This window comes from Macaca nemestrina, chromosome 8 (assembly GCF_043159975.1).
Source record: "Macaca nemestrina isolate mMacNem1 chromosome 8, mMacNem.hap1, whole genome shotgun sequence".
Lineage (NCBI taxonomy): Eukaryota > Metazoa > Chordata > Mammalia > Primates > Cercopithecidae > Macaca > Macaca nemestrina.
In genome coordinates this window covers 64,596,905-64,609,547 of record NC_092132.1, presented here as the reverse complement: position 1 = coordinate 64,609,547, position 12,643 = coordinate 64,596,905, and the positions used below count along the sequence as shown (strand labels likewise).

The window sequence follows — 12,643 nt, the reverse complement described above, 5'->3', positions numbered from 1 at the left end:
GACACTTCCCTCCAACTTTCTTGCCCTCTCTCCATCACTGCGCTCAGACAAGCACCTTAACTGACAATGCATGTCCCTCCTGCCCCATTTCTCCCTCAGGTGTCTCTCTTACTAAAACATTTGCATGATTAATCCTGTCTTGGCATTTGCTTCTCTAAACACCCAGCCTAACACATCTGGATTAATAACTTACTTAAATTTAAACATTTTTTAAACTAGCAACTTTAAAATTGGTTCTCAAATATTGGGTAAACAGGGAGTTTCTATTGATACTGACTTCTTCCTTCTCTATTTCAATCATCCCCATCTTGAAATATATATCAATAAAAAATTGGGCTTTTAAATAGATGTGTCAAATTAATAACATTCTTAAAACTAAAAGATTGTCCTTTAATTACAGATTTATCCCCAGTCCTAATGGGAAGGGAGCAAATTAGGAACTGTTATTTGAAATTAGCTACATATGTGTCTGTCCCTCTCATCCCACCGTAACCTCCAGGAGGGTTGGCACCTGTCTCAATCATTATTTTTACTGAGTACCGGGTTCGTAGCAGGTACTCAAGAAATATCTGTTGAATGGAGGCAGGAGATGATATTAGTGATGTGAAACTACGGTGAGGTATAGAGAGTAAGGTGGGAAGGGGTTCCCAGATCTCTCTAGTTACATGATATAAGCAATTGAAATACGTGTGTTGCTTTTATTATGTAAACCACAGAAAATAAACTTTGAGTTTCATTTTACAAACCAGAGAAAGTAAAGTTCAACAAAAATCTTAGCTTTAATGAGAATAAGCAAAAGATAAAGTGAGAAACGTTACAGCGAACTGATTTTAAATGATTGAAGAACTCTGCACTCTATGGGCCTAAAATGATTATCTTGCTTTTTGGCCAAAATATCATATATATATATTTAAACATTAATTATGTATTTTATAACATATGGATACAGATATTCCTCAGTACCCATGGGGGGCTGGTTCCAGGACTCCCTATGGATACAAAATCAGCAGATGCTCGAGTCTCTTACATAAAATGCTGTAGTATTTAAATATAACCTAGCACATCCTCTGGTATACTTTAAAGCAGCTCTGGATTACTTATAATACCTAATACAATGTAAATACTATGTAAATAGTTGTTATACTGTATTGTTTAGGAAATAAAGACAAGAAAATAATGTCTGTACATGTTTGGTATAGACAATTTTTTTTCCAGATATTTTCGATCAGTGGTTTGTTGAATCCACAGGTGCAGAACCCATGGATACACAGGGCTAATTGTATATAGATTTCCTTGTATTGATAAATTTCACTATACTGTAGATTTACTCAAAGTTCACTATTTATGCCTGTCAACAGATATATTTCTTCTTAGTAAACAAAAGGAAAATCCTGTATCTTCCTACTGTATCAGGTAAAGAAGTTTCTTTAAAACAAAATATTGATAGATGACAGTGGGAAGTCTGACATTTATTAAACTTGATAACAGTAAATGGAAATAGAGTTTGAGAGTTTGATTATTATAATCCACAATGCTTGATTCCTTCATCATCATTTTTTTAAAGCAACTTATCTCACCAACTGCCAGCACACTGTATTTATGATGATTAAATTCTTACTACAGCAATGAAAACAAGTATATCAGTAGACACCCCAAACAATGAAGCCTTAAGTAGTATTTCCCATAATAGATCAATACATCTAAATTATATCTTGTCATTGGGGGATTTTTGCTGTGCATTAATGAATTTAAAACCTAATTAACTTTCCCACACTGTTTAAGAACCTCATAATAACGCTGGCATGGGCTCATGTACTTTTAAGTACATTCAGTGAACTTGAAAAGGTGAAAAATATCCCACATACCAGAGTCAGAGAAGGCAGAAAACATCTTTCTTTTTCCTCTTTGCATTATTTTCCCCAGCAAGTGCTCCAAGTGAGGTGGAATTAAAGAATAAAGGTATACTTAAAACAACCTATGGCAATTTAAAATGATTAATTCCAGATATTTTAACATACACAACGTTCTAACGGAAACTTTATGTAGAATAAGTCCTATAGAATTGCAAGTTGGTACTAAACTGACACTGGAAGTCTAACTTTTGCCCTCCAGGGGTAGGAAGAAAATAAAAGCACAGCTCTTCACATTTCAAATTGTTAACATGTCATTTTCCTGTGAGATAACCAAACAAATACAAATTGAGATGCCTATGAGGGTCAGGGTATGATAAAATGTTTCACAACCATGCCATAGTAGCAGGAAATAATCCTAAATAATTTAACATGTATTTATATGAAAAAAAATTAGAAAAGCAAGTAATTCCAAGTAGTTAAACAGAAGTAATGAATATGTGAACATTTTCAATTAAAGGTTAAGGAAAACTAAGAGGCCTATAATTTTAGAAAGTCTCACAAATCTGGCAACAGGAGAAAATAATAATTTTCTAGAGAAGATACTTTTGATTTAATATAGAAAGAAATGAAACTCTAATTACAAAAAGTGAACAGGCAGGAAAGGCACATTCATTCCTCTTCCAAAGGTACTGTTTCCCAGGTTAGCTGTTAGAAACCACTTGGACAAATGCAGCACTTTTCAAACAATTGCTATAAGCTGTAAGTTTCATTATAAATGATTTTTGGCAACACATTTTTGGAAATGTGGCACATATATTATAAATAAGCAATCTCTTGTGCATCTCCTTTCTTTTTTTCATCTGACAAATATTCATGAGTCCCCAGAACATAATTAACACTGTTCCAGGGCTAGGGATAAAGCATGAACAGAGTAATCTAAAATCCCTGCCGACGTGGAGCTTGTTTTCTAGGTGAGACAAATGATACCCAAGAAAGTAAAAGGCCTAATACGTATGCGCCACCACTGCCACTGTCATTCTGCCAGAATATTGTCTTTTGGTTCAGTGCTATTGGGTGTGGTTTAAATAAAATTATAATGTGACAAAGTCCTCTTTTTTTTGTTGTTTTTAGAAAGAAAAAGTCCTTTTGATATTTCAGGTAAACCTTCTTGGTTGAGTTTTAAGGTAGATCTGTCGTACAAAGATTATCATGATATAAACCAGGTATCACCATCTTTTTTTCTTTTTTTTTTTTCTTTTACATATTTTACACTTTGCAGACCACCTGTGGTCTGTGTCACCTATTCTTCATTTCTTTTAGGCCTTTAAAAATGTAAAAGCAGGTCAGGCACAGTAACTCACACCTGTAATCCCAGCACTTTGGGAGGCTAAGGTGGGAGAATCGCTTGAGCTCAGGAGTTTCAGACCTGCCTGGGTAATATAGTGAGATACCATCTCTAGAAAAAAATAAAAATAATTAGCTGGGCATGGCTGCATATGCCTGTAGTCCCAGCCCAGCTACTCTAGATAGAGCCTGAGGCAGGAGGACTGCTTGAGCCCAGAAGTTCAAGGCTGCAGTGAGCTACCTTTGCGTCACTGCACTCCAGCTTGGGCGACAGAACCAGACCCTATCCCTATTTGAAAAAAAAAAAAAAAAAAGTAAAACCATTCTTACGTTACAGGACACAGAAAAACAGACCAGGGGCTGAATTTGGCCTGCAGCCACAGTTTACTAACCTCTAACCAAAGATCTGTGTATACTTGCTTTGAAGTGGCTACAGTCCTACTTAATGTATGCTCAGTCCTATTTATGACGTTTCATCCTATTTTTTTTTGCATTTATTCCTTTGCTCTTTATTATTCATTTATTAAAATTGAATAAAACATTCTTTTCTAGAGCTACGATAGTTCCAACTACAGAAGCCTCAAAGTCAGTTCTGAAGAGTAGGGCCACCTGCTCTATTTCACACAAGCAATAGAAAAAAATTCTTGGCAGAAAACCTCTCGTATGTCTATATGCTGAAGAGAGTCTGTACACTGGCAAAGATTATGCATGCTCTCCACCAACTTCCTGGGGCAGACACATGTGAGATTTAATGTTCCCTTACCTTGCTGGAGGAACATCAATATTGGAGGAAACAACTTTTCTTTTCTGCTCAAGGAGACAGATGGAGCGAGTGTTTTCTTTTTCATGGTCAAGGACCCGGCTGGCTTTTTTGGTGTCTGCTGTTTTCACATCTTCCTCCATGGCCAAGGAGAACACGTGTTGATGAGACATTTTTTTACTACAGTCACGTTTTAAGTCCTCTGATTGAAATGTGAAGGTCATTTCCCGCTTAATGCTCCCCACCTATGAAATGAAACACAGAAATTCTTACTCACATAAAACATCACCTTTGTATGACTCCTGCAGATGATGGTGAGGAGAGATTACAGACACTGTCCTCCCTGTTCATCTGAAATATTGTATAATTTTAATGAGAAAAATGCAGCATACAAATAAAATAACTTCACAAAATAATATACAATTAATGCATCTATAATGCAAATAAGAAATATCACAAACACACACACAAAAATGCCTTCCAGGTATATAAAAACAAGGATTGAAAAGCATAATACCTCTAATTTTTTAAAATATAAAACATCACTGTTTTATCTCCCACAACTAAGAAAATTCAAGTAAACTCTTAAATATTTCAGTCTGATTATCATGATTAATAGAAGAGAGCTAAAGTATAAAATCAAACTTTCTTTTTGGCTAATAATACTGGTCTTAATGACACTCTGTAGTTCATGAAGAAATCTTTTTTACCCTTCATCCCCAGCAGTTAAGATTTTTTAATTAAAAAAATTTTTAAATTATACTTTAAGTTCTAGGGTACATGTGCACAACGTGCAGAATTGTTACATAGGTATACATGTGCCATGTTGGTGTGCTGCACCCATTAACTCGTCATTTACATTAGGTATATCTCCTAATGCTATCCCTCCCCCCTCCCCCCACCCCATGACAGGCCCAAGTGTGTGATGTTCCCTATCCTGTGTCCAAGTGTTCTCCCTTGTTCAATTCCTACCTATGAGTGAGAACATGCAGTGTTTGGTTTTCTGTCCTTGCGATAGCTTGCTCAGAATGATGGTTTCCAGCTTCATCCATGTCCCTGCAAAGGACATGAACTCATCCTTTTTTACGGTTGCATAGTATTCCATAGTATATATGTGCCATATTTTCTTAATCCAGTCTATCACCAAAGGACATATGGGTTGGTTCCAAGTCTTTGCCATTATGAATAGTGCCACAATAAACATACATGTGCATAGCAGCATGATTTATAATCCTTTAATATGTCTCTACAGCAGCATGATTTATAATCCTTTGGCTATATACCCAGTAATGGGATGGCTGGGTCAAATGCTATTTCTAGTTCTAGATGCTTGAGGAATTGCCACGCTGTCTTCCACAATGGTTGAACCAGTTTACAGTCTCACCAACAGTGTAAAAGTGTTCCTGTTTCTCCACATCCTCTGCAGCACCTGTTGTTTCCTGACATTTTAATGATCGCCATTCTAACTGGCATGAGATGGTATTTCATTGCGGTTTTGATTTGCATTTCTCTGATGGCCAGTGATAATGAGCATTTTTTCATGTGTCTGTTGGCTGCATAAATGTCTTCTTTTGAGAAGTGTCTGTTCATATCCTTCACTCACTTTTTGATGGGGTTGTTTGATTTTTTTCTTGTAAATTTGTTTGAGTTCTTTGTAGATTCTGGATATTAGCCCTTTGTCAGGATGGAGGTTCCAAAATGACCGAACAGGAACTGGCCGAAGAGGAACAGCTCCAGTCTACAGCTCCCAGCGTGAGCGACACAGAAGATAGGTGATTTCTGCATTTCCAACTGAGGTACCAAGTTCATCTCACTGGAGTTTGTTGGACAGTGGGTGCAGCCCATGGAGCAAGGCAGGGCATCGCCTCACCCAGGAAGTGCAAAGGGTCAGGGAATTCCCTTTCCTAGCCAAGGGAAGCCATGACAGACAGTACCTGGAAAATCGGGACATCCCACCCAATACTGCACTTTTCCAACGGTCTTAGCAAACGGCAAACAAGGAGGCTATATCCCGCGCCTGGCTCAGAGGGTCCCAAACCCATGGAACCTTGCTCACTCCTAGCACAGCAGTCTGAGATTGAACTGCAAGGTGGTAGTGAGGCTGGGGGAGGAGGGTCCGCCATTGCTGAGGCTTGAGTAGGTAAACAAAGTGGCCGGAAAGCTCGAACAGGGTGGAGCCCACCGCAGCTCAACGAGGCCTGCCTGCCTCTGTAGACTCCACCTCTTGGGGCAGGGCATAGCTTAACAAAATGCAGCAGAAACTTCTGAAGACTTAAACATCCCTGGCTGACAGCTTCGAAGAGAGTAGTGGTTCTCCCAGCATGGAGTTTGAGATCTCAGAACAGACAGACTTCCTCCTCAAGTGGGTCCCTGACCTCCGAGAAGCTTAATTGGGAGACACCTCCAGTAGGGGCCGACTGACACCTCTTACAGCTGGGTGCCCCTCTGAGACGAAGCTTCCAGAGGAAGGATCAGGCAGCAACATTTGCCATTCTGCAATATTTGCTGCTCTGCAGCCTCCGCTGGTGATACCCAGGCAAACAGGGTCCAGAGTGGACCTCCAGCAAACTCCAGCAGACCTGCAGCTGAAGGTCCTGACTGTTAGAAGGAAAACTAACAAACAGAAAGGACATCCACACCAAAACCACATCTGTACATCACCATCATCAAAGACCAAAGGTAGATAAAACCACATAGAAGGGGAGAAATGGAGCAGAAAAGCTGAAAACTCTAAAAATCAGAGTGCCTATTCTCCTCCAACAGAATGCAGTTCCTCGCCAGCAATGGAACAAAGCTGGACGGAGAATGACTTTGACGAGTTGAGAGAAGAAGGCTTCAGACGATTGGTAATAACAAACTTCTCCAAGCTAAAGGAGGAAGTTTGAACCCAACGCAAAGAAGCTAAAAACCTTGAAAAAGATTAGATGAATGGCTAACTAGAATAAACAGTGTAGAGAAGACCTTAAATGACCTGATGGAGCTGAAAACCATGGCACGAGAACTATGTCACACATGCACAAGCTTCAGTAGCTGAATCGATCAAGTGGAAGAAAGGGTATCAGTGACTGAAGATCAAATGAATGAAATGAAACGAGAAGAGAAGTTCAGAAAAAAAAGAGTAAAAAGAAACGAACGAAGCCTCCAAGAAATATGAAATTTGGACTATGTGAAAAGACCAAATCTATGGCTGATTGGTGTACCTGAAAGTGATGGGGAGAATGGAACCAAGTTAGAAAACACTCTGCAGGATATTATCCTGGAGAACTACCCCAAACTAGCAAGGCAGGCCGACATTCAAATTCAGGAAATACAGAGAACACAAAGATACTCCTCGAGAAGACCAACTCCAAGACACATAATTGTCATATTCACCAAAGTTGAAATGAAGGAAAAAATGTTAAGGGCAGCCAGAGAGAAAGGTCAGGTTACCCATAAAGGGAAGCCCATCAGACTAACAGCGGATCTCTCGGAAGAAACTCTACCAGCCTGAAGAGAGTTGGGGCCAATATTCAACATTCTTAAAGAAAAGAATTTTCAACCCAGAATTTCATATCCAGCCAAACTAAGCTTCATAAGTGAAGGAGAAGTAAAATCCTTTACAAACAAACAAATGCTGAGAGATTTTGTCACTACCAGGCCTGCCTTACAAGAGCTCCTGAAGGAAGCACTAAACATGGAAAGGAATAAACGGTACCAGCCACTGTAAAAACACACCAAATTGTAAAGACCATCGATGCTAAGAAGAAACTGCATCGACTAACGAGCAAAATAACCAGCTAACATCATAATGACAGGATCAAATTCACACATAGCAATATTAGCCTTAAATGTAAATAGGCTAAATGCTCCAGTTAAAAGACACAGACTGGCAAATTGGATAAAGAGTCAAGGCTCATTCAGGAGACTCATGTCACATACAGAGACACACATAGGCTCAAAACAAAGGGATGGAGGAAGATCTACCATGTAAATGGAAAACAAAAAAAAGCAGGGGTTGCAACCCTAGTCTCTGATAAAACAGACTTTAAACCAACAATGATCAAAAGAGACAAAGGAGGCCATTACATAATGGTAAAGGGATCAATTCAACAGGAAGAGCTAACTATCGTAAGTATATATGCAACCAATACAGGAGAATCCAGATTCATAAAGCAAATCCTTAGACAACTACAAAGAGACTTAGACTCCCACACAATAATAATGGGAGACTTTAACACCCCACTGTCATCATTAGACAGATCAACTAGACAGAAAGTTAGCAAGGATATCCAGGAATTGAACTCAGCTCTGCACCAAGTAGATCTAATAGACATCTACAGAACTCTCCACCCCAAATCAACAGAATATACATTCTTCTCAGCACTACATCACACTTATTCCAAAATTGACCACATAGTTAGAAGTAAAGCACTCCTCAGCAAATGTAAAAGAATAGAAATTATAACTAACTGTCTCACAGACCACAGTGAATAAAATTACAACTCAGGATTAAGAAACTCACTCAAAACCGCTCAACTACATGGAAACTGAACAACCTGCTCCTGAATGACTACTGGGTACATAATGAAATGAAGGCAGAAATAAAGATGTTCTTTGAAACCAATGAGAACAAAGGCAAAACATACCAAATTCTCTGGGACACATTTAAAGCAGTGTGTAGAGGGAAATTTATAGCACTAAATGCCCACAAGAGAAAGCAGGAAAGATCTAAAATTGACACCCTAACATCACAATTAAAAGAACTAGAGAAGCAAGAGCAAACACATTCGAAAGCTAGCAGAAAGCAAGAAATAACTAAGATCAGAGCAGAACTGAAGGAGATAGAGACACAAAAAACCCTTCAAAAACATCAATGAATCCAGGAGCTGGTTTTTTGAAAAGATCAACAAAATTGATAGACCGCTAGCAAGACTAATAAAGAAAAAAAGAGAGAAGAATCAAATAGACAAAATAAAAAATCATAAAGGGGATATCACCATGGATCCCACAGAAATACAAACTACCATCAGAGAATACTATAAACAACTCCACGCAAATAAACTAGAAAATCTAGAAGAAATCGATAAATTCGTGGACACATACACCCTCTCAAGACTAAAACAGGAAAGAAGTTGAATCCCTGAATAGACCAATAACAGGCTCTGTTATTAATAATTGAGGCAATAATTAATAGCCTAACAACCAAAGTAAGTCCAGGACCAGACGGATTCATAGCCAAATTCTACCAGAGGTACAAAGAGGAGCTGGTACCATTCCTTCTGAAACTATTCCAATCAATAGAAAAAGAGGGAATCCTCCCTAACTCATTTTACGAGGCCAACATCATCCTGATACCAAAGCCTGGCAGAGACACAACAAAAAAAAGAAAATTTTAGACCAATATCCTTGATGAACATCAACGCAAAAATCCTCAATATGATACTGGCAAACTGAATCCAGCAGCGCATCAAAAAGCTTATCCACCATGATCAAGTGGGCTTCATCCCTGGGATGCAAGGCTGGTTCAACATTTGCAAATCAATAAATGTAATCCATCATATAAACAGAACCAAAGGCAAAAACCACATGATTATCTCAATACATGCAGAAAAGGCCTTTGACAAAATTCAACAGCCCTTCATGCTAAAAACTCTCAATAAATTAGGTATTGATGGGACATATCTCAAAATAATAAGAGTTAGTTATGACAAACCCATAGCCAGTATCATACTGAATGGGCAAAAACTGGAAGCATTCCCTTTGAAAACTGGCACAAGACATGGATGTCCTCTCTTACCACTCCTATTCAACAGAGTATTGGCAGTTCTGGCCAGGGCAATCAGGTAGGAGAAAGACATAAAGGATATTCAATTAGGAAAAGAGGAAGTCAAAGTGTCCCTGTTTGCAGATGACATGATTGTATATTTAGAAAACCCCATTGTCTCAGCCCAAAATCTCCTTAAGCTGATAAGCAATTTCAGGATACAAAATCAATGTGCAAAATAAAAATTTCAGGATACAAAATCAATGTGCAAAAATCACAAGCATTCCTATACACCAGTAAAAGATAAACAGAGAGCCAAATCATGAATGAACACCCATTCCACAATTGCTTCAAAGAGAATCAAATACCTAGGAATACAACTTAAAAGGGATATGAAGAACATCTTCAAGAGAACTACAAACCACTGCTCAACAAAATAAAAGAGGACACAAACAAATGGAAGAACATTCCATGCTCGTGGACAGGAAGAATCAATATCGTGAAAATGGCCATACTGCCCAAGGTAATTTACAGATTCTATGCCATTCTCATCAAGCTACCAATGACTTTCTTCACAGAATTGGAAAAAACTGCTTTAAAGTTCATATGGAACCAAAAAAGAGCCTGCATTGCCAAGACAATCCTAAGCCAAAAGAACAAAGCTAGAGGCATCATGCTACCTGACTTCAAACTATACTACAAGGCTACAGTAACCAAAACAGCATGATACTGGTACCAAAACAGAGATATAAACCAATGGAACAGAACAGAGCCCTCAGAATTAATACCACACATCTACAACCATCTGATCTTTGACAAACCTGACAAAAACAGGAAATGGGGAAAGGATTCCCTATTTAATAAATGGTGCTGGGAAAATTGGCTAACCATATGTAGAAAGCTGAAACTGGATCCCTTCCTTACACCTTATACCAAAATTATTTCAAGGTGGATTAAAGACTTAAATGTTACACCTAAGACCAAAAAAACCCTAGAAGAAAACCTAGACAATACCATTCAGGATATAGGCATGGGCAAGAACTTCATGTCTAAAACACCAAAAGCAATGGCAACAAAAGCCAAAATTGACAAATGGGATCTAATTAAACTAAAGAGCTTCTGCACAGCAAAAGAAACTACCATCAGAGTGAACAGGCAACCCACAGAATGGGAGAAAAATTTTACAATCTAACCAGCAGTTAAGATTTTAACAAAATCCATTCCAAGGCCATATCATAAAGTCAGAATAATTTTTCTTATCATTTGCAACTAAATGTAATGATGATTAAGGTGGGAGACCAATATAAAATTAAACCTCAGTGAACTGAATCTTAGTACTTTAGACTTTGTGATAACTGAAAAAGGAGACTGAAGCTAAAGAAAGGTTTTTGTAAGGTAATTAGTACTGTAAATGAGGACTGGAGAAAGCCAGTTAAAGTCCCACTATACAAAGATGAGTCTATCTGGTAATCTGGAGTCTCACTAATCAGTGGGGTGTATTTCAAAATATGCACAATCATGAGACATTTCACGGGCCTGTGATACAATCCATTTCCTCCGGTTGGGTCATCTGTGGAGTCAGTAAATCTTCACTCTCCCATTTAAATAGAATATGTGCTTGTTTCTTTTTAATTTTAGGTATGAGAAAAAGCACAAAGGTTTTAATCAAATAGATTCAGATTTATAGAAGCTAAGGTCATGAGTATAAATCATTTTCAGAATACAAGGAGAATAAGTGTGTTTGATAATAGCAGAGACTGGTAAAGGAAGGTATTAATGACTAGAAATTCTCAGACTAAAGGAAAACTGAAATACATGCATGCTGGAGTCACGGCATCTGCCCCAACATGAGACTTTCCAGAGTCTGGGGATGACTTGGGCCTTGGAATCCATTTGGCTGGCATGGATCTTTCCTATGACACATAGAGCACTACACAGAGCTCCATTCTCATCTTGGCCTCTCCTACCAGGAAGAAAAGAAGATTCTCTTCCCATGGCTTTCCTGTCAGACATACACCCAGCTCCACAGGAAGATGGTCACCTACTCTGGTCTACTTGTAACTCATTAAAAATTCACAATATTTCTTAGGCTGTATTAATGAAATCAAATAAAGATAAAAGAAAATCTATTGTCTGTTTTTAAGTGTTCACTGTTTCAATGACATCAATATACAATAGAAAGACATAAAATATTTCAGACTTCCACAAATGAAATAAATGATAAAAATGTGTTTAGAAAATCAACAAATATAAGGACAAGTATGTTAAACATCCATCACTAGTCAATGCTCTGTGTAACTCTCTTTACCTGGAGGTGGGGGGAAAGGGGAGAGTTTTTCACTTCTCCACCAGTCCATTCCTAACCTATGTTACAACAAGAAAACTCTAAACAACAGGCATAAAAAAAGAAAACAAAGGCCTAATTTTGATGATTATAAATTGCTTTTAAGTGTCAAGTATCATGTGAATTAAATATTTAAGTATTCACAGTATTAAGTTGAAACAAAAATTTACATCCATGTCTCCCTTGGGGCCAAATGCATTAGTTAAATGAATTCTATCCAAAATTTAAAGGAAGGAAACAACATTACAGGAAGTCTAGCTTTTAGCTTCAAAAATTTAGGGGGAAAAAAAAAACCTGAAGCAAATTAATGCAAATAGAATATATTCCCTATAGAAGTAATAACTGTATGTCATGCTCTTAGCCAAGGATTCATAATAAAATATAGTAATATAAAACAAAGCAATCTATAAATCTTCTGTAATACTTTCTAAGAAAAAAATTAATCTCTCAATAGTAATCAGAGAAATTTAGCAATATAACAGATTTTAAAGAAAATTTAGCCCAGACTTTTTATTTAAAAGTAGAATTAAAATGACCAAAAAGGACCAAAATAAATCTAGAGATAAGTAAAATATTTTGGACACTATGAATCATGGGTT

At 37.6% G+C, this 12,643-nt stretch overlaps 1 protein-coding gene across 3 annotated transcripts in view; it reads right to left on the bottom strand.

Annotated features, from left to right (window-relative positions):
• LOC105483530 (zinc finger protein 704) overlaps positions 1–12,643 on the bottom strand; it is a 300,235-nt gene that overhangs the window by 187,827 nt on the left and 99,765 nt on the right. For all 3 annotated transcript variants that reach the window (XM_071068065.1, XM_011744409.2, XM_011744410.3), the window contains exon 2: positions 3,961–4,202. In XM_071068065.1, the coding sequence (XP_070924166.1) occupies positions 3,961–4,181 (221 nt within the window). In that variant the 5' untranslated portion in view covers positions 4,182–4,202. The remainder of the gene's footprint in view (positions 1–3,960; positions 4,203–12,643) is intronic.